General features: G+C 39.1%; 1 protein-coding gene across 1 annotated transcript in view; it reads right to left on the bottom strand.

Moving 5' to 3' along the window:
• Nucleotides 1-7,678: 7,678 nt before the first annotated feature.
• Nucleotides 7,679-25,759, bottom strand: part of LOC110442886 — a 27,540-nt gene continuing 9,459 nt past the window's right edge. Inside the window, exons 2-3 of the mRNA XM_021486744.1 lie at nucleotides 21,796-22,803; nucleotides 7,679-15,793 (exon numbers count right to left, since the gene is read on the bottom strand). Coding sequence (XP_021342419.1) covers nucleotides 10,169-15,793; nucleotides 21,796-22,803 — 6,633 coding nt within the window. The 3' untranslated portion in view covers nucleotides 7,679-10,168. The remainder of the gene's footprint in view (nucleotides 15,794-21,795; nucleotides 22,804-25,759) is intronic.

Raw genomic sequence — 25,759 nt, 5'->3', positions numbered from 1 at the left:
GAGTAATACAACCAAATACCATTACGGAGTAATACAACCCAATACCATTACAGAGTAATACAACCCAATACCATTACGGAGTAATACAACCCAATACCATTACGGAGTAATACAACCCAATACCATTACGGAGTAATACAACCCAATACCATTACGGAGTAATACAACCCAATACCATTACGGAGTACGACCTATGTCAAAGTTAGTTACCCTACGTTCGATTAGAACTAAATGAAGTTAAACTAGCATGCGGGATTTCTCATTACTGCTTCAAAATTAAATAAAATTAATTCTTATGTATGTCATTCTTCAATAATATTTCTGGTTTATTGTTAGATCTTTTCAATATTTGATATAATCTATTTGTGCTGACAAGTCGGAAGGCCTATAAACTATAAATTACTATTAACTAAAAAAGACATAGATACACGAACTGTATGCAAATAATAAAAATATAGAATCGGTACGGGTTTTTTTTCCTTAATTACTTTTTCAATCAGCGCGATTTTCATATATATATTTTTTTATATGTTCGACTGGCGGCTGAGGAAGGTAACAGGTTCGGCTGTGCAAACACTGATTGAAAACATATTAACGCAGATTTTTTTTATCTAGTTTGCAAGTACAAATGTAATATATTCACAAATATTGACATCAATAACTGAAACTATATGTTTTTACCCCGAAGACCAGTAATACAAATGTTTCCTTTCCAAATTTATAGACATTGATTTAATAAAATAATTTTCGTTTAACGATTCGGTATTTAGGGTTGGAACAACAGTGGCTATCGAACAAACTCTGATTTGGAAACGACACAATTTGAATGTCAAATACAAGAAAATGACCAGCAGACCTGAAACAGTTTCTGTGTCCATTGGAAATTCGATAACTTATATTTATGGGTAATAAATTTTAAAATGTCGGTATAGGAAAGCTGCAGTCGACTAGATGAGACACGTCATGTACAACCACGCGACATGCCATCGATACATTTTTCAGGAGCTTAAGGGACGACATCTGTCTGGTATGTAGAGGTCAAACAGTCAATTTTTATACTACCACCTTCCCTCTACTGACCGTTGTAAGACAAGTTTATATCATGCATAGTAAGATATACGTTACCTATTCACAGGATTTCGGTTTAAATGGCTTGCCCCTAACCCATCCCCCTTCCCTGTCACCCCAGCCTCTTCCCCGCCACCCTCTCAGTTTTTGTTGACCGTCGTAAGACAAGTTTATATCATGTATGGTAAGAAATACGTCACATATTCACGGGCTTTCAGTTTAACTGGCTTGCCCCCTAATTCAATAACATACATGCACTCTATTATACACGAGCATTACATATTTACATTTCCGCTGTCAAGTTCCAATATAAACACTTATAGAAGAAATGGGATTCATATGGCTATGAACGCAGTTGGATCGTTGATGCTCTATGATTGTCTTTTGCACTGCCGTTATATACACTTTAATACCACAAATATTATTGCGTTATCATAATAATATCACGAATAATTATAGATTTAGAATGTAAGTATATGTTTGGAATATAATTCTTAAACATCCACGCTGGTATGAATGCAACTTAGCTGCATTCATATACTGTAAATCATATTGNTTGAGAACCTGAACCAGCAGGGCAAGCCTTGAGAACCTGAACCAGCAGGGCAAGCCTTGAGAACCTGAACCAGCAGGGCAAGCCTTGAGAACCTGAAACAGTCTAAAACTTACTTTCAACTGGCTGTTTATCTTGTTAATGGAAAACAGTCCAGATTTGAAGCGACATTTTACAAAACCTTAACGTTCATGGTTTTGTTATATGTACATGACATTAATTTTGATATAACAATGGGAAAGTTTAAAGGGATCCTTTCATCATGTCTGGACCAGCCGGAGTCACTTATGACGTCACAGTCGCTAATGCCGCGATAATCAATTTGGTTAATAATCTGCCTTTGTGATTGAATATAAAATATTCATGATTTTAATAACTTTAGCATTGCTTGGTATCAAAATGTTGAATTGTTAATCCTTCGTCGTTTTCGTATATATAGAAGTTGTCCAGATGTTGTAATACATGTATATATATATATTGCTGTAATTTTTATTCTGATGGGATTTTTATATAAAAAAAGTATATTCGGTGTCTATTACTTTCACATCTGCACAAGTCTATATATAGCGTTAATCCCATTTTACATGTCCCAGTTTCAGAAATGCCATGTTTTGTAAGCTAGATACATGTACACATGTGTTACCGACATGGGAATTACGGTATTATATAACCAATATGTACACAGCTGATCACTCAAATCACATTTAAATGATGCAGGGACATTAAATCTCCGTCTTATTGCACTAGAAATCTTGTAAATGGGTCAAATATGTATGTATTATGCGTGGAATTTCATCTTGTACACAGATGGTCACTGTAATGAACATACAGACGTATGTAACGATCAGCTATTGACTGGAAATCTGCACGTGTGCACAAAGGGCGTGACAACTTGTACATTTATATTTTCAAGAAGTATTAACGAAAAAGGCACATTAATCGGCAAGAATGTGTTAGTCACAAAACGTGATTTATTACATTTTTACCGGTGAATTATAAGCAATACCATACATACGTGATCATCTGACGTCTCAGATTGCTCGAGGGTATTGCGCATATTGATATATTTCACGAGGGCTTTTGTTTTTTATATGGTAAAAAAAAATCCCGCCCAGCTATGTTTTAAGCTTTACCTTGGCCATGCGGTTTCTTTGTGTTGTATCAATAAATTCTTTATGGTAGTTGTATAGGACTTTATTGATATCCTGCCAGGTGATAGTTGTTTTGACTTACTGTATAGTTGATACATAACAACCCTGTGTCAGAAACTGTTTATTATCCTGGCATCTATATCTTTCAATCTTCTTACACTGACAGTATTGATGGAGAATTAGTAATTTCTTCGATACTCGAAAAATATTCAAAAAGCTTTGTCATTTTCAAATAGTATGAGATTCAGTAGACATGTAAAAAGGGAAACAACTCTCGTTTAAGAAAACTTTAAACATCCAAATGATGCGTTTTTTGAGGGGGATGGGATCATTAAAGCTTAAAGCAAAAAATATGTCCTTCCATTTTACACCTCAAATAATATTTCTACACTATTTAGAGATTTTAATTAGCTCTATCAAATTTAGGTGTGTCAATTTTTAGATTTCCGTCCGTCACTTTTATAACTATAGCTATAGTCGTACTCCGGCCAGTACCAACAGCCTGCCACCTTTCTATATACACCTTTTTCACTTTTTATCCGTACTGGTAATGGTCGGTCGATAGCGGTTACTGGCGTGGGGTTAGCTGTAATAAGTCTACGGAATATAGAACTGCTCCCAATTTAGAATTACCCAAACTATAACTTAACATCTATTTAAAAATATATTAAAAACAAAATCAACAATTCGTCATCAAATGTCTCCTTTAAAATCAATAAATTAGGAAATCTGTCTCACCAGCAAAACCAGTACAGAAACTCTACATTTGAAGTAATTTATATGTACAAAAAAGGATTCTTTAATTTGAACACAACTGAAGCAAGGCGTATCTCATCAGAAGTGACGACAGTAGAAGTCTGTACCAGACAGGACCTACTACAGTAGAGTTATCAGACAGGACTTACTACAGTAGAGTTATCGGACAGGACTTACTACAGTAGAGGTATCAGACAGGACCTACTACAGACGAGTTATCAGACAGGACCTACAATAGGAGCGTTATCAGACAGGACATACTAAAGTAGAGTTATCAGACAGGACCTACAATAGGAGAGGTATCAGACAGGACATACTACAGGAGAAGTAACCAATCAGACAGGCCCTACCACAGTAGAAGCCTCTAATCAGACAGGACCTACCACAGTAGAAGTCTCTAATCAGACAGGACCTACCACAGTAGAGTCAACAATTAGACAGGACCACTTACTACAGTAGAGTTATCAGACGGGACTTACTACAGTAGAGTTATAAGACAGGACCTACTACAGTCGAGTTATCAGACAGGACCTACTACGGTAGAGTTATCAGACAGGACTTGCTACAGTAGAGTTATCAGACAGAACTTACTACAGTAGAGTTATCAGCCAGGACTTACTACAGTAGAGTTATCAGACAGGACCTACTACAGTCGAGTTATCAGACAGGACCTACTAAAGTAGAGTTATCAGACAGGACTTACTACAGTAGAGTTATCAGACAGGACCTACAATAGGAGAGTTATCAGACAGGACATACTACAGTAGAAGTAACCAATCAGACAGGACCTACCACAGTAGAAGTCTCTAATCAGACAGGACCTACCTCAGTAGAAGTAACCAATCAGACAGGACCTACCGCAGTAGAAGTCACCAATCAGATATGACCTACAACAGTAGAAGTCACCAATCAGACAGACCTACCACAGTAGAAGTCTCTAATCAGACAGGACCTACCACAGTAGAAGTCTCTAATCAGACAGGACCTACCGCAGTAGAAGTCACCAATCAGATATGACCTACAACAGTAGAAGTCACCAATCAGACAGACCTACCACAGTAGAAGTAACCAATCAGACAGGACCTACCACAGTAGAAGTAACCAATCAGACAGGATCTACCACAGTAGAAGTCTCCAATCAGACAGGACCTACCACAGTAGAAGTCACCAATCAGACAGGACCTACCACAGTAGAAGTCTCTAATCAGATCTGACCTACCACAGTAGAAGTCACCAATCAGACGGGACCTACCACACTAGAAGTAACCAATCAGACAGGACCTACCACAGTAGAAGCCTCTAATCAGACAGGACCTACCACAGTAGAAGTCTCTAATCAGACAGGACCTACCACAGTAGAAGTCTCTAATCCGATCTGACCTACCACAGTAGAAGTCACCAATCAGACAGGACCTACCACAGTAGAAGTCTCTAATCAGACCGGACCTACCACAGTAGAGGTCTCTAATCAAACAGGACCTACCACAGTAGAAGCCACCAATTAGACAGGACCTATCACAATAGAAGTCACCAATTAGACAGGACCTACCACAATAGAAGTCACCAATTAGACAGGACCTTTCACAGTAGAAGTCACCAATCAGACAGGACCTACCACAATAGAAGTCAACAATTAGACAGGACCTTCCACAGCAGAAGTCACCAATCAGACAGGACCTACCACAGTAGAGTCAACAATTAGACAGGACCTACCACATTAGAAGTCACCAATTAGACAGGACCTACCACAGTAGAGTCAACAATTAGACAGGACCTACCACATTAGAAGTCAACAATTAGACAGGACCTACCACAGTAGAAGTCTCCAATCAGATATGACCTACCACACCGAGTATGTTTAGGCCAATCAAGCGTTCAGCGAACTTTGATTTCACACCAGAGGAAAATTGCAATGAGTTTGAAACAAATCTCAAACAAATAAAATCAATCTTAGCATTTGTACACTTTAATAATATCTTCATTATATTAAAATTTGCACTTAATGCCAATTTATTGAAAAGCAATTAAGTGTGTTTTCATCATATTCATTTTAATTTTGTTAACATAATAATAGGTATGAAAATTCTCAATTGTTTTCTTGTCATTGGCGGTTTTTGTTTTCCCGTGTGAAAGCTAACCGTTCAACATCAATGCATTGTATACTAAGAGTTGCTTCCCTTGTCTCATGTGATTTTGCTTGTGCGTCGTTGAATACATATTGGAAGTGTAACCCTTTTTAAGGCCGAGATTCAGTGCAATTTTTGTATGTTGGTGTTATCTGGGACAATTAATTTTGTCCGGGCAAGGCTACAGAGCTAGCTCCCTAAGGTCTTGTGGGGAGCACACGTTTGTCTGTGTCTATAAGTGTACAGTGAAGGGGTCGTGACCAGTCATGAATGGTGTGAGCCTATACCCGTGAACAAATTGTTTCATTATGAAATAGTCACGTTTAAACTTTATTTGAGCATTAAATGGGCACAAACGTATAAAAAAATAATATAACAATATCATAAAAAATATTGTTTGAAAGGTGCATATATATAATAATTATCTGGGGCAAAGAATTAATTCCAACAGTGTGGACAAGTTTAGGTTGTCAAATTTTCGGAGCGATCCGCTCCTTTCTCAAGACACAGTGAAACTAATTATCGGTATACATTATAGAACACCTTACATAGTGTATGCATTGAAAATGTATCTATATATATGTGTGTCTCTTTTAGAAAGTATGATTGAAATGTATACAACAGAAAGTTTTCATGCAGCATAATATAGAATTTAAGAATAATTTCTAATTTATTTGTGATACAATATTTATATTACGAACACTTTAACCTCTATTATATTATCCATGAAGTGTTGGGTTACTGTTTTTCAGACTGAAAATATTGACGAAAACTCTCTCGTTTGATGTAAATTATCTTGTTTCAAAAAGAACTTTTTGTTTGTCCTGAGTATTTTAGTCTGTTTATTGTCTATGATTAACTAAAAAAACTTGCCAATATCGAAAAGATCAAATTCAGTTACACATCGATAACATCCATATCCGACTCAATATATTCAATCTTCCGGGCTCATTCAGAAGTTTCCATTAACGACAGGATCTGGCCTGGTGTTAAATACATGCAATTGGAGGTAAATGTTTAAAGACCTTACAGAAACCATGTTTTCGTTTAGCTTCATGTCAAAACTATGTTCGACCGAAGAGTCAGTATCATCACGGACTAAGAATCTAATTCCGTGGTATCATCACATTTTTACATTTCAGTGTGGTGTCAGTCTCAAATGTCTTACTGTGGCTTAATTATGTCTCGATCGGCTGTTTGCGTATCACACCGAAAACTATAAATAAGTATTGGAAACTGGTTTAATTTATTTCTGAAAAGAAAACCATACCTCGCAGGACTTTTATAAGAAATAAAAACGATGAAATAAACAAAATATAAAGTAAAAAACAGACTTTAAGTGGAAGTTACTGTTTATAGTAAAACCACAGAGGGGCTAGGGATCCCTGTTCTACTGCACTGCCGTCTTTTTGTGTTTCCTCGGTTCCTATTTCTGTCTGGCTGTATTCAAGGTGTTTTACTCCGAGGTGTATTTTGTCTTTCTGTGTTGAAGCCGAGACAGATTGTGTCTTTTTGCGGTTACTCTGTTTGTTTTAACATATTTTAATATGGGTCAAGGTCATTTAATTGAACAAACTGTATGGGCCTTCACCCCAACAGGCTGTATACCAATCTCATTAAAATCAGATGTTAATAAAAATACCTACGGTTATTCATGCGGTACGTGATAATGAACAGCTGTATTTATTCAGATTGGCTGTATACTAAATATCATCGATATGAACATCGTTGTTCTTGAAAAGATAGTGTTTGAAAAGATTTCAACAATTTAATTATATATGGCCCCTGTTACATTAAAAGTGGGTCAAGGTAATTATTTTGAACAAATATTTGCCCTCATCCTCAGAAAGATACAGGCCAAGTATTACGCTTGACCTTAATATAAGACGTCGTTAAACAAAGTTGACTCTGGACGCCACTTCAGGTACATTGTAAGCTAATAAACACCAAAACAACTCGTTTAAATATTTGTTTGTATTGATTTTTAATACATAATTGGTATCATATATATATGCGAAAGTCCATAATGAAATATGAATTTCATAGCTATTACTGCAAAATACAGGTAAACATGCGTATAAATTATTGTTATATATTCAATATCGCCAGACTATGATTTGCTCTCACGGATGTAAGAAGTTCTCTCCATTATTGTTTGAAGACAATAGCGGTCACCGTGGTATACAGTACTCCTGGAGAATCATATTGACATATATAATACAATGCAGTTTCATTTGGCACGATCCAGATCCTTCAGACGAGATTCACATACACTTCCAATAATATCACGAAAAAAAACATCCTTCGAAAAACAATTCTCTCAACTAAGACATGAAATGGACTGTCACTTGAACGTTACAAAAATCCACAGCATCATTGTGTAGTTTAAAGATATCTTCATCGCAAATAAACAAAGTACCTAAAAAAGCATACAAGTATACAAGGAGACTATGTGGCCTGTTTGGATCATACGTAAAATCAGTCAGTTCGGCTGTACGCTAAATATAAAATATAAAATGCAACAATATATTTAAAAAAGCAAATGTTTTGAAGAAAACTTACTTTCCAAGCACTCAAATGTTCACAAAATCTTAATAGTGCCAAACAAGTAACGAAAACACTGAAAAAACGACTTTTGTCTGTAGTATACCTCTATTGCACTTTCTAACATATTGCACAATGTATTGTCATCTTCTGTCGCGCCTCAAACAAACATTCTTTATCATCAAATGTCTGTACAACTAATAAATACTATTTACACGGATAAGCCACTCTTATACATAACACAGACTTGGACAAGTGGAGAAGCAATAGCGAAAAAGCACTGCCGCTTCTACTTCTGTGTTAGAATGGAGTCTCGAGGATGAAAATATAGTGACCTCTTTAGAGAGGGGATTGTTTAATAGCGGTGGTCTCACATGCAGATTCGACTGTACTTCAGGTCATAATACACACAATATTAAGATCCAATTCCTATATTGGACCATACTGTCGTTATTACTATTACAATACCTATAAAGCAATCCGTTAAAATATACTGAAAACAGAGATGGGACAGATTTCTTCACGGTCGTATATATAGGGAGACCACTTTTGTTGCATCTCTAAAGCGCATGTATCTCGAGCAAGAAGGAAGACCGAACGTCCACAACAGAAACGTGTTTACAAAAAAACCCTTGCACATCTAAATAATTAAACGATAATTTTGATATGCTTTTGGCCCCGAATGAACGTTGATTTTTACCTTCTTTCTTTGTATGTACCAGTATAAAACAAATCAAAAGGATTTTTAATGGGTTTTTTTGGCGTAATGTGTGTAAATATTCACGCTTAATAATCATGTAATATGCTACAATGCTTACAAAATAAATCAAGAAGAAAAATATTGCTATTTATTTATATCAAGCAATACATAGTTTCAAGCATAATAATGAGATATTGTTTAAGTTATGATTAAACATGGATTAATGCTGATATACAAACTAAAACGTTTGGCACGTCATCGTAAAAAAACACGACACTTTAGTAACAAGTGTTCGTTCTAAGACCATTTTGACCAGCAAGACGGTTTTACGTGTAGTTATGTTTGGCACAATATCCACCTATTTGAGAATATATCCTACTTGACTAGGAAACTTTTGTCAGTTTGTTCACAAAAATGCTATCCCAATCTTTAAAAAGCAGGTTGGTATGTTACTACTGAGGAAAGGAAAGTTAACGTAAAATTGTCACGATTGTCATAGAGTTTGGTAGATATATAACCATTATTTTTATATCTTCGGCCAATTAAAAAAACTCAGGCAGAAAGAGATAAGGCTGAGGTACCTTGTGAGAATATTTCATTTCTAAATGATTCATATATTTTTTAAACTTCACTTTGATAAGATATAAGAAATATTGCCTTTATTCTTAAAATGTCATTAAGTAATTATTGAACTAAGTCCTATGGCAATACTGGATTAACATTTTTAATATATAATACATGTTAATCATATGCGTTTTTTTGCTGACAAACATTTCAATATTTAATTTATTTTAAGCTTTTAAATCATAACAATTCATTTACCGATAATCTAGCGATAACACAGTTTCTGAAGTCACCACAGTGCAGAAGGGCACCTTACCAGATAACCTGCTGTTGTTGTAAAATACGTATTAACTGAATGAAGTCTAACTATGACAAATGACACCTGTTATATGATATAAGAAATTCAGCCTTAAACAGTAATGTTCAGATTTGATTTGTATTACGTCCAGGTATATTTTTCGTGTTAATACCACTGTGAATGTAAATCAGTTTGTAGCACAACTTTCAATGTTTTCTGTAAATTAACATTGTTAACAGCATCATGGTTGACTGCAATATACTTACATCAAAGATAAACAAGATATGTTCTTATTACAAAGAAAACATATTTTATCCTTTTGTTTTCAATTAAGCCCTGTAGGATTTCATATAGAAGGTGAATCAAGTGGAGTTATAGGTGGCTAATAGATGAGGATTATCTGAGTTTTCATGATTTGACTTGGATTTCAAGGAACAGTTTAGCACTTTGAAAGTCAGCGGATGCATTGTCTCTAAGATCGGGCTCGGAGTGGTACGACTTCCTCATTACCGTTTCCATATACACCATATCGGCGGAGGCACATCTTCTCAGAGAATTTGTCAACCTCCTTAAACGATCTGGGTTTGTTTCAAACATAGCAACTAGTTCATGAAAGCTATGTGGTCGTTCTTGTTCATCTTGCGAATTTGTAGAGCTCGTGCGCCTTTTCTTTTTACGAAGCACGACCTCTGACCTCAGACTATCACCATCATTGGATGATCCTTTCCGGCTTCCGGATTTTCCATCCAAGATGGAGCGATCCGGACTTGTTGATTTTTGTTTTCGTTTTGGATGCAGTGGAGGTTTTGAACCCTGCGATATTTGGGACCCGTCGTCAGACGTAGCTGAAGTCCATGCAAATTCATCCCCCTTTTCCTCCATACTTGTTTCTCGAGTGTAAAACTGTGCAGCCTTCTTTTTTGCTCTAGCTTCGTAACGCTGTTTGACCATTTTTGGAGTCTGAATTTTCACTGGCATGTTAGTACTATTCTGTCGTGAAAATATCCGGTCTCCATCAAACAATTCTCGCAAGTCCGGTGCGCTGTGAGAATGCGTCAAAGTCCTTCGACGTTCATCCTCACTCGAACTGAAAATTTCCATCATCATGGCAATATTCCTCGCAATCTTCTTCCTCTGAGGTCCCCTTGCGTCTATAGAACTCTCACTTGAGATCGAATCCTCGCGCATGAGTTCAAGCTTTCTTGACTTAATTTTGTCCTTCTTTGGTTCTATGATAGCAGTTTCTGTCTGTGTCTCAATAGTCTTGGTTTCGATACTCCTCTTTAACATTTCAGCTGGCATAGATTTCCTGTGTGTCATGTGGCGCTTTCCTCGTCTCGCTACCATTTTGATGTTCTCAACACTTTGTTCACTGGAGTCGTCCGACATCTCCTCTAGTGCTGCCTTAAACACCTCGTCCAAATTCACGTCTGACTCCATGATTTCAACACTGTGATCTTGGTTTTCTGTGTTTGTTTGTGCCGACACTGAGTGCACGGGGTTGTTATGCCACGCGGGCTGTGGAGGACTACTTCTAACAAGAGCTGATGACGGGGGTTTGGGCTTGGGTTTCGTACTACTCTTGCCATTTTTCTTCCCTTGTCCATTGATACCAACGAGAACCGAGAAAGGCCCCGAGGAAGTAGTGAACACCTCTGACTTTTGAATGTCTCTACATCTGTTCGGAATACCAACCTCTTTAGCAGCCAGTCCTTCAATTGCTCTATTAAAAGTTGCACTTTCTCCTCCAGAGCCTTTTCCCGAATCCCTATATTCCTGGAGGAAGGATTCAATCGTGGCCTCTATCTCCTGTGCATGTGTCTGTGGGTCCTTTGGGGTAGGGGTTGAAGGTTCAGTTAATTCATTGTCAGTTTCACGATCCACCTCAGCGAGTAAATGTTGAAAAGCCTGGGTTATGTCCTCAAACTCTCTTTGTGTTTCCCTTTCTACCTCCGCTATTGATTCCGCCGAGTAATTTGTTGTGAAATCCGAATCAGATTTGTTCCTCTTTTTAATCTGCGGCCGATACTCAACATGTGTACTGGACTGACGTGGCATTGTGTTACCCTTTGTCTCCGTGGTGACCGTAGTAGTAACACACCTAGGCTGTTCAATGGCATTTAAATTCTTGTAGATTTTGTCAAGTTCTGATAGCGCCTCCTGAAGTTTTGTTTTCCTTGAGTGATATTCACTTGTTAGTTGAACGGTTGGTTGGTGCACCACTGCAGGTTCAACAGTAGGAGCAAAGTTTCTCAAGGCACTTAGTATAGAGTCCAGTCTATTCCCATCGCTACACTCAATCCTGTTACGTATCTGACTCAATCTGTGCTCCACATCTCTCGCCAAATTCTTTAAATCCTCCACGGTCTGTAATACTTGCTTTTCCGCCTCGCCACTTGGTCGTGTTTGTGTTATGACAGTTGTAGGCGTTAAAGATACTCTACCGCTAGCACTTCCTTTCCCCTTAAATGAACCTCCACTGTCAGAGAGTTCCGCTAACCCAGTGTCAAGCAATTTCTCCTTCAAGATCATGGGGTCCAGCTGGTAGTTGCCATTGACGATATAGGGATCCGCTGAATACTCTGGAATGAAGTGCATTGCTTGTGTAGCCGGCTGTTGTTGTTGCTGCTGTTGTTGCAACATTACCGTGGCTGCTTGAGCCGTTTGTTTAGCGATACCAAACTGGTTTTGTAGCTCAGCCATCCGCTGCGACTGGTAGGTAGGTACACTATGAGCGATGCTCTGAACGCCAGCTGTCATTGGCTGTTGAGTTTGAATTACCGTTCGTGCTATACTGGTCATAGCTACTGGTTGATATCCGGGTATATTTGCTACAGGGATTTGCTGAACTGGTTGCAATACTGGTGATCGCAAGGGAGAGAAAAATGGCGACTCTTTCTCTACAGGAGCGGATCTTGTTGTGCCATACGTCGGGACTGGTTTACGTTTAAGTGATGTCCGTATGTCCTCCAGTACTTCGTCTAAAGCTGCGACACTGCTCTTTATGACAGGAGCAGCCCCAAGCTTTAGCGGCTGAATCTCCGGTGTACTGAATGACTTTGCTTGTGTGGCGGTTATGGGTAGACTGGTGGAGTTAGGCGCCTGGCTATAGACGGCTGTACTAGCCGTTTTTACCACTTGTGAATATGATGTGCATGACATCTCATCATCCGGGTTCTGTTTAATATAAGCTATAGATTCTACTGGTCGCAACACTTCAGCAACATCCATAACCTCCCCAGACTTCATGAGTTGGTCAAAGCTGGTCATTTCTTCGATCTGTTTCCAGAATGGGTCCTCTGAGAAAGGGATTGTCTGGAGGGTCCTAGCTTTGACACGCTCTATACTAACAAGACCCTTAGAGCTCTCAAGATGTGGTGACCAGACTTCTTTCTCTTTAACGTCATCGGACAATTTTGGAGTAATGTTCTGTAAATCACTTGGCCGTTTGGGCTCTTGACGATCAACTTTAGTGACAATGTTTTCTTCCAGCATTTTTTTATCAGCCACAACCTGTTCAACTTGACGTATAAATTGTTTCCTCTGAACCACTGGGGTACGCGAGGCCGAAAGGGCTTCCTCGTACGTGTCTGTGCCCTCGTTTCCACTTGCATCAGAATCAAACCGCTTTCGAAGATCCTTCACACTGTCCTGTTTTAACTCTTGAAGTTCTGTCAACTCCTCCTCATACTTCGACAGTCGTGCCTGTTTCTGTTCTTCAGAGAAGGACTTATTCCTACGAGGTGGCCACGCCAAGTTTGAATTCACATTTGTATCAGATTTATCTTTTTCAAGCTGTTCCTCAGATACGGCTCGTCGTGCCTTCTTAGTCTCATCCCTTTGAGAATTTGATTTTGGTGGAGCGTACGTCTTACTATTGAAAGCGTTAGGGTTCTGGGCATACGTGACAGAGTTGTCACTGGATCGAGTTATTGTTGTGCTTCCTGGATCCTTCACCAAACGAAAAATTCGATGAGAATTAGTTTCTGCAGACAAAACTTTTGGGTCATCAAAAGCTGGAGCAGGAGCATATTCTTGTTGCTGGTACTGGTATTGCTGTTGTTGCTGCAGCATTTGTTGTTGTTTTAGTTGTTCATACTGCTGCTGTTGAAGCTGTTGTTGTTTATGTTGTTCATACTGTTGCTGTTGAAGCTGTTGTTGTTTCTGTTGTTCATACTGTTGTTGTTGCAGCTGTTGTTGCTGTTGAATTTGTAATTGTTTCTGTTGTTCGTATTGTTGTTGTTGAAGCTGTTGTTGCTGTTGAATTTGTAGTTGTTTTTGTTGCTCGTACTGCATTTGTTTCTGTTGTTGCTGCTGTAATTGTTGTTGTTGTTGTTGAAATTGCTGTTGCAATTGCGTATGTCGTTGCTGCTGTTTCTGCTGCAGAAACTGAGGTTTAGGGTTAGGAGATGGAGCTATGTGAGACGTCGACTTAGTCACTGTGACAGTGACAGACGAAACAGCTCTACTTGGAGGAGGCTGAATCTTTTGGGGTAATGATGCAGACCTATCTTGAAGGTGATCTATTTCTTGCATCATCATGGCCTCTTGTAACCAAGCGTCTGGAATACCTCCCTCTGATTCTAAAATCGTCGTCAATGACAATGGTGCTTTGGAGTCATCTGTAGGCTTTTTCTTTTTCATGTATTTTTCCCATTTTTTAACCCTTTCTGAAACTTCTATGTCGTATTCCACATCTGAGAACATGCCTTGTTCTATAGCCGGCACTGAGAGACTTTTGAGTATATCGTGAGTCTTCTCACAATTGTCATACTGTGTCAGGGCCGATGAAGCATGGCCCACATTCCCTTGCTGTAGACCCAGATACTGTGGAGCATAACCTGATGGAAACTCAGCCGAATGTAACTGACTGTCTGACTTTGACAAATCTTCCATGTCTGTGAGATCGGTTGGTCTCCTCTGTAGATATGGACTGTGTGCCGCAGACTGGTGGCGGCGTTCAATCTTAGGTACAGTGTTCTGGAATACATGTGTATAGACGCTACGTGAAGGTGATGGCGAGGTTGATCCAGAAGGCGTATTTGACAAAGCATCATATTGACTGAGACTAGAACAACTCCCGCTGCCGTCACTGGCAACAGGAGGCTTTACAGATCGTATCACAGGTCGAGGGGAGCTGGTCGCGGACGGAATTTGAAGTCTTAATTTCACTTCATTTTGAAAAGATGAACTTAAAACTGTAGGACGCGACACATTTTCCAAAGATGAAGCTTTTTTGGTGAATTCCTCGGCACCCATTTTCTTTGTTGCTTCCTTGAACGTTTGTTGGTTTTGCACAGAAGACGACGGAGGCATCTGTAACCGTCCACTCTCAATCTCACTCTCCAAATACTGAATGTTTGATTCAATAAGTTCGTCCAGAGAATCGTCATCACTGTTGGACTTCCTTTTATTATCCACCCTGTCAATGGCTTTCTTCAAAACCATTGGTCGATTTGAATCAAGATCCCTAAAACTCATTTCATTGTCGCTTCCCACTTCATCTTTTTTACTCATCCATTCTGATTTTGGTGGAGTGTTTGAACTGAACTGATTGATTGTCGTGGAGTAGCGAGTAACTCCTCCTTGTGGGAGCTCTCTATATCGTTTACCACCTGTGTCACCTGATCCATAAGATTCACTTCGTTGCAGAGAAACTTTTGGAAATTCCTCCTTTTTCTGAATCATATTTCCGCCCATGAAATCACTATCTTGTTTGGGGATTTTCTTGTATCCCTGTCCCTGAACTACACGTCCTTGACCTTGAATTGGAATTTGCCCTTCACGACCAGGGTGGACGTATCCGTGGTAACTCTCTTTCAGATTGATATTATTGCTATTTCTTGACCCATCAAATCGAGTGTTGGCTCTATTGTTTTCTATTTCCATTTGACGGTAACTATCATAATTCAAATTCGTCTGCCCTGGTCCGATTGGTCTAAGCGTGATTTGCTCTGATGATGACGATCCATTTTCTGCTGGTTCCTGTAGTAGTCTCTGGGTATTTGTGACCGGGGTGGTGATTTTAGTCATCTACAATTACAAATAAATACGTTTGTAAGTTACAATAGTTTGGACTTTTATGAGAGAGCATATGCATTACATACGTAACTCATTGAAGGGAAAATAACCGATACTATCTAGTCATACTATTTTGGAAAACAGCAAAACATCTGTATGTCGAAGTTGTTGATACCATAGACAAGCTTAAATATGGTTTTTAGACATACGCAGTAAAGCCTCGAAGACCACTTGTCTATAGAGCCAAACTTGCTTTGGAGACCAACATTTGATATAATAAAACAACCTGCCTGTCCTCAAACATATACACACAGTATACGTTAATCTACCCTAGTAGCTACCCCAGAGACCATCTGTCTATAACAACAGTCAAACCTGCCTTAGAGACTCCCTGTCTATAACAACAGTCAAATCTGACTTAGAGACTCGCTGTCTATAACTACGGTCAAGTCTGCCTTAGAGACTCGCTGTCTATAACTACAGTCAAGTCTGCTTTAGAGATCCGCTGTCTATAACTACCGTCAAACCTGCCTTAGAGACCACCTGTCTATAACAACAGTCATACCTGCCCCAGAAACCAACTGTCTATAACTACAGTCAAACCTGCCTTAGAGACCACCTGTCTATAACTACAGTTAGACCTGCCTTAGATACCATCTGTCTATAACTACAGTCAACCCTGCCTTAGAGACTCCCTGTCTATAACTACAGTCAAACCTGCCTTAGAGACCCCCTGTCTATAACAACAGTCATACCTGCCCCAGAAACCAACTGTCTATAACTACAGTCAACCCTGCCTTAGAGACCACCTGTCTATAACAACAGTCAAACATGCCTTAGAGACTCACTGTCCATATCTACAGTCATACCTGCCTTGGAGACTCCCTGTCTATAACTAGTCAAGTCTGCCCTAGAGACTTACTGTCCATATCTACAGTCATACCTGCCTTAGAGACTCCCTGTCTATAACAACAGTCAAACCTGCCTTAGAGACTCCCTGTCTATAACTACAGTCATACCTGCCTTAGAGACTCGCTGTCCATATCTAGAGTCATACCTGCCTTAGAGACTCACTGTCTATATCTACAGTAATACCTGCCTTAGAGACTCACTGTCTATAACAACAGTCAACCCTGCCTTAGAGACTCGCTGTCTATAACTACAGTCAAACCTACCTGAGAGGCCGCCTGTCTATAACTACAGTCATACCTGCCTTAGAGAATCGCTGTCCATATCTAGAGTCATACCTGCCTTAGAGACTCCCTGTCTATATCTACAGTCATACCTGCCTTAGAGACTCACTGTCCATATCTACAGTCATACCTGCCTTGGAGACTCCCTGTCTATAACTAGTCAAGTCTGCCCTAGAGACTTACTGTCCATATCTCCAGTCATACCTGCCTTAGAGACTCCCTGTCTATAACAACAGTCAAACCTGCCTTAGAGACTCCCTGTCTATATCTACAGTAATACCTGCCTTAAAACTCACTGTCTATAACAACAGTCAACCCTGCCTTAGAGACTCCCTGTCTATAACAACAGTCAACCCTGCCTTAGAGACTCGCTGTCTATAACTACAGTCATACCTGCCTTAGAGACTCGCTGTCTATAACTACAGTCAAACCTACCTGAGAGGCCCCCTGTCTATAACTACAGTCATACATGCCTTAGAGACTCACTGTCTATAACTACAGTCAACCCTGCCTTAGAGACTCCCTGTCTATAACTACAGTAAAACCTGCCTTAGAGACTCCCTGTCTATAACTACAGTAAAACCTGCCTTAGAGACTCACTGTCTATACCTACAGTCAAACCTGCCTTAGAGACTCCCTAGAGACTCGCTGTCTATAACTACAGTCAAACCTACCTGAGAGGCCCCCTGTCTATAACTACAGTCATCCCTGCCTTAGAGACTCCCTGTCTATAACTACAGTAAAACCTGCCTTAGAGACTCACTGTCTATACCTACAGTCAAACCTGCCTTAGAGACTCACTATCTATAACTACAGTCAAACCTGCCTTAGAGACCACCTGTCTATAACAACAGTCAAACATGCCTTAGAGACTCACTGTCTATAACTACAGTAATACCTGCCTTAGAGACTCCCTGTCTATATCTACAGTCATACCTGCCTTAGAGACTCCCTGTCTATACCTACAGTCATACCTGCCTTAGAGACTCCCTGTCTATACCTACAGTCATACCTGCCTTAGAGACTCCCTGTCTATATCTACAGTCAAACCTGCCTTAGAGACTCACTATCTATAACTACAGTCAAACCTGCCTTAGAGACCCCCTGTCTATAACAACAGTCAAACATGCCTTAGAGACTCACTGTCTATAACTACAGTAATACCTGCCTTAGAGACTCCCTGTCTATAACTCCGGTAATACCTGCCTTAAAACTCACTGTCTAAAACAACAGTCAACCCTGCCTTAGAGACTCCCTGTCGATAACTACAGTCATACCTGCCTTAGAGACTCGCTGTCCATATCTAGAGTCATACCTGCCTTAGAGACTCACTGTCTAGAACTACAGTCAAACCTGCCTTAGAGACTCATTGTCTATAACTACAGTCATACCTGCCTTAGAGACTCCCCGTCTATAACAACAGTCAAACCTGCCTTAGAGACTCCCTGGCTATAACTACAGTCATACCTGCCTTAGAGACTCGCTGTCCATATCTAGAGTCATACCTGCCTTAGAGACTCACTGTCTAGAACTACAGTCAAACCTGCCTTAGAGACTCCCTAGAGACTCGCTGTCTATAACTACAGTCAAACCTGCCTTAGAGACCCCCTGTCTATAACAACAGTCAAACATGCCTTAGAGACTCACTGTCTATAACTACAGTCATACCTGCCTTAGAGACTCGCTGTCCATATCTAGAGTCATACCTGCCTTAGAGACTCACTGTCTATATCTACAGTCATCCCTGCCTTAGAGACTCCCTGTCTATATCTACAGTCATACCTGCCTTAGAGACTCCCTGTCTATAACTCCGGTAATACCTGCCTTAAAACTCACTGTCTATAACAAAAGTCAACCCTGCCTTAGAGACTCCCTGTCGATAACTACAGTCATACCTGCCTTAGAGACTCCCTGTCTATACCTACAGTCATACCTGCCTTAGAGACTCCCTGTCTATAACTACAGTAAACCCTGCCTTAGAGACTCACTGTCTATAACTACAGTAATACCTGCCTTAGAGACTCCCTGTCTATAACTAGTCAAGTCTGCCTTAGAGACTCACTGTCCATATCTACAGTCAACCTGCCTCAAACACCACCTGTCTATAGCTACAGTCAACCTGCCTCAAATACCACCTGTCTATAGCTAGTCAACCTGCCTCAAATACCACCTGTATATAGTTAGTCAACCTGCCTTATAGACCACCTGTCTATAATTGTCCATAGCTACACTCAAACCTGCTCTAGAGATCAACTGTCTATAGCTACAGGTAAACCTGCTCTAGAGATTAACTGTCTATAGCTACAGGTAAACCTGATCTAGAGATTAACTGTCTATAGCTACAGGTAAACCTGATCTTATACCTCCTACCTATAGCTCACACTGATATTACCTGTCTGTAGCAGTATACATTCAAACCAGTCTTTGATGCCATCAGTTTGAAGCTTTTAAAGCCTACTTGAAAGACCATCTGTCCATAGCTACAATACACCCATCTCAAAGAAAACCTAGTTAGTTATACCCATATCAAAGAAAACCTAGTTAGTTACACCCATCTTAAAGAAAACCTAGTTAGTTAAACCCATCTCAAAGAAAACCTAGCTAGTTATACACATCTCAAAGAAAACCTAGTTAGTAATACCCATCTCAAAGAAAACCTAGTTAGTTATACCCATCTCAAAGAAAACCTAGTTAGTTATACACATCTCAAAGAAAACATAGTTAGTTATACCCATCTCAAAGAAAACCTAGTTAGTTAAACCCATCTCAAAGAAAACCTAGTTAGTTATACCCATCTCAAAGAAAACCTAGTTAGTTAAACCCATCTCAAAGAAAACCTAGTTAGTTATACACATCTCAAAGAAAACCTAGTTAGTTATACACATCTCAAAGAAAACCTAGTTAGTTAAACCCATCTCAAAGAAAACCTTGTTAATTATACCCATCTCAAAGAAAACCTAGTTAGTTAAACCCATCTCAAAGAAAACCTAGTTAGTTATACACATCTCAACGAAAAACCTAGTTAGTTAAACCCATCTCAAAGAAAACCTAGTTAGTTATCTAGTATCTAGATGAACCTGTTTAAAATATGACGTATCTATAGCTATAAACAAAACTGCCATCGACCTGTCAATAACAAGTTAAACCAGCCTGCTTTACCGGTAGTCTGTAGATACATTCTAACCACCTGTCTAAACAGACCACATGTCTATTGGTTTTTGGATTTTCCCTGCGTAATCGTCGATAGCAGATTTGACTAAATAGTAATGGATCAATTTGCAAGAAAATCAATCACAAATACAAATACCTTTTTGTATTTTGCCAAGGCTAAAACATAAATTGTGTGATTCTGGTTTCCCAACTGACGCTAATTTGTTATAGTAGTTCCTAAGTTTTGAGCCAATTTCAGACAGGCACTTTTAAAGTCAAGGTCCTGTTCGGTGTAACCCTACAAACCCTAAGCTTTTAACCCTTTCACCACCGTAGACTATAATGGACTCATCCAGATCAATACATGGTAGAGTCTACTAAAGTTACATAGGGTTGAAAGGGTTAAGAGGCAAAACCAGAAGCAAACTATTATCTAGAGCTTAGGGATACTAGTGATGTATATCTGTTTCTGTTAATTTTGCTACTTTATATACTTGCAAATATGTTTATTGTTTAACTATTTCCAAAAGATCTAAAATTTGTCATCAATATTTGAAAAATGTATATCTTGAGCACTGCAGGTAATTGACAGTTTACTGAAGTGGTGTCAAACATACATCAGACACATAATGTATTCTATAATTAGTTATGCTCAACACCTGAAGTTGCTGTTTTGAAACTACAGGACACTTTTATATTATTTAAATATTTCGAACTTGTCTTGAATTTTAGAAAATAAAAACATGATATCACTCCTATAAGGCACTCAAATGATATCAGTCTTTTGTTTTACAAGATGACATGTTAAGATTAATGCTTCAATTGAAGTTTTGTATCGAAGATATTCCATACATTTCTAAACTGTAAGACTAAAACTCCAATGTAACATGTACCACTCATCAAAATGACCATACAGATAACATATACAGGGAATAGTTACATAGACAATGGAAAGTTGACAAACAGATTTATAAATAAAATGGATAACGGACAATTTCAGAGATTCTATGAATACACAGGCAATGATAAAAGACAAACATATAGACCATGAACACTGTAGACTTGTATATTCTAACAGCAGTCTTATACATGTATTAGCACCTTGTGTGCTTTAGATATTGAGTGAAATGCTGATAGCACCAATTAAACTTTCTGTATAGTTTTCTTTTGCATATTCTGTGGGTATGCCAAATTAATAATGTGCTAGTCTGTCAAAGTTTGATAATGGACTTAAATTTGAGTGTGCTAAAATGAGTATGTTTACAATAATAGACAGACAGACAACTTTTCAAAACAACGACTTATGGACAGAAAAAAAACAGATGTAGAAAGATAATGGATGATATATGAACCGACAGAAGCAAAAAGACAATGAATAATGAACAGACGGACATATAAAGTCAACGGATAATTCACAACTTCAGTGATACATTTAATTTGTACATTGTAAATATAATGACAATGGACAATGGACTAACAGACAGACAAAAAGACAAAGAATAATGGACAAACAGACAGATGTATAAATACAATGGAAACCAATGACTTGTACTAAAATTTTATACTTTAAAACCTTTAAAACACTTTCACAGAAAATGCAGCAAAGTAGCAGACATTTGTAGTTTCTCTGTCAGACTGTGGTCTATTACTGTTTCAAGTCAGTGTACTCACCGCTTGTATTGCAGAAATGTGTTGGGTATCAAGATCCTCGAGACGGTCCGGGAACTTGGTTGCAAGTTTTGATCCTTGTAATGCCCTTTGTCTGAGACGAGATATTCTCAACTCTGGAGAATTCAGCTCCTCATCAGAAGTTACTAAGATATCGACACGTTTCTTACGCATCTCCTCCAGCTTTTGATACTTGGCTTTCTGACCACCATTGTTACCCGACTTGTCCTGGTATTGGACTGCTTCCCTATTAGAAACCTGCGGAGACCGACTCGTAATCCGTGTAAGCTCACTTTGATTAGTCCGGTTTTCTTTCCCACCTAGTTCCACAGTTGTGTTCAATGATTTTCGTTTATCATTTTTCCGCACTTTTTTCACCATTAAAGGATTTTTAACCCACGTTTTTCTTTCCTGATCAGAATCTGTAGCACTTGATGAACTTCCATGAACATCTGGAAATCCATCATCAGAAAGAGGCTCTGTGTACATTGAATGTCTCGTCATTTGTTTTGTACGGAACTGTCCAGATTTACTGCTTCGTTCCCTCACTTCATGCATTTTCTTTTCGTCCATGGAGTTCCTGGGTTTGAGACGCCCAGCTGGTCCCTCACTGCGTGACCTTCGTTTAATAGCTGCTGACCTTGACTCCTGAACTGAGGTCGATTCCTGTCGCCCAGGAGGAGCTGCGACTGTCCCCTGGTCCCTCCGACCGGCACGCTGAATGCGTCGGTCAGACATGTCAGGGTCATTGAGATCCTGAGTTGTAGATTTTAGAGTTAGCTGTGTGGGTGGGGGTGGCCTGGGAGGGGCAGGGCCAGACCCCGGAGTCAAGGAGCTTTGGGCCTGGGTTGGGGGCGTCTGGTTGCACTGCTGTAGGAATGGTGTTTCAGTGACCACTGGCCGTAGTTGGACAGGCAGGTTGGGATGACCAGTGACACCACTTGTGGCACCGGGTTTGGTACTGCCGTGCTGTTTGTGGTGCCCGAGGCTTCTCAGCTTCTCATCCGCACTCTGGAAAATATAACAAAGAGCACATTTTAATAATGGTGGGGAAAATTAGCGAAGAAAGGAAAAGTACATATCACCATACTGTTGATGGGTAGCAGGTTAGCATGACGTTAATTAACATGTATTGGCATCTCATTAATCCTTATTCAAATAATCTGAAAAGCAATGACGTTTTCCAGATCAATGCTTTTACACATCTGGTTACCTCCATCTCTGGCAAATCAAATACCACACTTAACTCAACCTCAGACAAGTCAAATACTGCAGCACTCCTAATTAAAATATGAGAATCAACTACCATTCTAACTTCAACACATAACTTGGTGTGGATTTGTATATCCTAATGTTTTCGTACTTTGAGACTTTTAATACACTCTTACAAAGTGCTGAATTTAACCTCTACATTTTTTTAAACTACATAACTAATAGTATAGATCTGCCATGCATCTTGTTCTGTGGAGAAAAGTTTTAAAAATCCCATTTTAAACCAGTCATCCTTGTATCACAGGTGCTAGATTCGACAGGCCGTTCGTTCACCCTTAAACGTGATAGTTTTCATACTTAACTCATTCACCCCTGAAGACATTTGAACTCTTCCAATTCAAAGGTTGGAACAGTCCATCATGAAATTTCAGGGGTGGATGAGTTAAGCAAGGTTACCATCGGTAGTAATTACTGCTGCAATGTGTACACTGCTACTTTGCCTGTATAATCTTAATCTTGTGTACTTTGTACATCAAATCAGTAATACAACACAACAACAGCTTCTTCAGAATGTGCAGCATACATTGTATGGTTTAGATAAGTTCTGTTAAATGTCTATTTCTGAGTGTTTTTACACTACATTTGACTGGGTACAATACCAAAGTGCTAATCAAGACTTTGGCAGTATATTTCAAAACAACAATTTTAATATTTTAGAAAACCATTCATATTCATTTATGCAAAGCATCATATACTATTTTTAACCAGTCTTGTAATTCTTAGAAACTACAGAAAGTTATATACACAATATCTTTTGTCAAGAACTTAAGTTTTAATGATAACTCATGGAATTGTAATTCTTACTCCGAGCCAGAAACTATTTCAGATCTCGTTCCTCAACCTCGGTCTTTACAAGATGTTAGAGATCATTCTTAATTAACTGTCATCCTTTATAAGGCATAAATTAACCTCAGCCTGAAAAGGAAGATTATACAGGAAAACACAGGTACAGTTATATACAGCTGGGATACACAGAATAAAAAGTTTTAACCCCAACCTCAGCAACAGGGGTTCCCATGGCAATGATTCACAGAGAGAAGTACTAGTGTGTTTCATGAAACAGGATTCATTACATGAAGAAAATCACTGGTTAAAACTGTACCCCGAGATGGCTCCCCTCAGGTAGGGAATGAGGGGGTAACCACCTCCTCTGTGATAACTGTACCCCCCTCCCCGTATCACCACCAGCACTAACATGGGGAGACAATGATTCATACCTACATGCACTGGTACACCAGGCCAGCCCTGTAAACTTTATCTCCTGCATTCAAAACAATCCCATTCATCTACACTGCACAGACAACACATGGATCGTGATTTCACCTCCAATCCAGCTCATGATTTCCGCCAATTTTTTCCTGTCGTGATTATGCCAGACTTACATTGTACATGTTGCCTGCTGTTTACAACATAAACATGATGCAGGCTGTTTCATTTCCTTCCAGTTGGAAAATGTTTCTAGGGGATGATTATCTGGGATGGTGGGTATATATATGGCATGTTAGCTCCATTGGCTGTACATGAGTCAAAATCAGGGGGTATTCTAGTTACCGTAAACTCCCTAATGTAGGGTCTGTTATATTATTACCAGCTCCACTGGCTTTACATGAGTCAAAATCAGGTGGCAGGGTTTATATTCTAGTTACCGTAAACTCCCTAATGTAGGCTCTGTCATATTATTACCAGCTCCACTGGCTGTACCTGAGTCAAAGTCAGGGGGTATTTTAGTTGCCGTAAACTCCCTAATGTAGGGTCTGTTATATTATCACCAGCTCCATTGACTGTACCCGAGTCAAAATCAGGGGGCAGGGGTTATATTCTAGTTACCGTAAACTCCCAATGTAGGCTCTGTCATATTATCACCAGCTCCACTGGATGTACCTGAGTCAAACTCAGGGGGTATTCTAGTTACCGTAAACTCCCTAATGTAGGGTCTGTTATATTATCACCAGCTCCATTGGCTGTGCATGAGTCAAAATCAGGAAGTATTCTAGTTACCGTAAACTCCCTAATGTAGGCTCTGTCATATTATCACCAGCTCCACTGGATGTACCTGAGTCAAAATCAGGGGGTATTCTAGTTACCGTAAACTCCCAATGTAGGCTCTGTCATATTATCACCAGCTCCACTGGATGTACCTGAGTCAAACTCAGGGGGTATTCTAGTTACGGTAAACTCCCTAATGTAGGGTCTGTTGTATTATCACCAGCTCTATTGAATGTACATGATATGAGGTATAATTTTGAGTTTAAAAGGTACAGCTAAAATAAAATGTTACTAAAAAATTTGCACTTACTTGACCTTTGATTTGGAGGTGAAGGTCATGGTAGCCCAATTATAGTGCTGAGTACAAGATGTAAGTTGGATAAACTAGATCAGAACCAGTGTTTATATATCTCACTTCACTTGAATGGGAGACATATAAAACCAAATCAGCTGATTGATTATGGTAAATACAATATCAGAGGGATTTCTAATGTTTTATTGCTGTAAATATTGTTGTTTACAGTACACTCCAGTGTTTAAGATAACGTTCTGATTACTATAAATACACTCAGGAAAGTAATTTACTACTGTAAACAAGCTAAATAGGACTGTTTTACCAAATATACCCTAAATCACATGCTCTACAATAGTTTATAGTTATCATGAATGCTCCTAATGGATTTGGCGGTTGGGGAGGGGGTGGGGGAAG

The sequence above is a fragment of the Mizuhopecten yessoensis genome, unplaced genomic scaffold (genome assembly GCF_002113885.1).
Source record: "Mizuhopecten yessoensis strain PY_sf001 unplaced genomic scaffold, ASM211388v2 scaffold716309, whole genome shotgun sequence".
Lineage (NCBI taxonomy): Eukaryota > Metazoa > Mollusca > Bivalvia > Pectinida > Pectinidae > Mizuhopecten > Mizuhopecten yessoensis.
The sequence above is the reverse complement of the archived record's forward strand: the minus strand, read 5'-3'. Positions and strand labels throughout refer to the sequence as shown.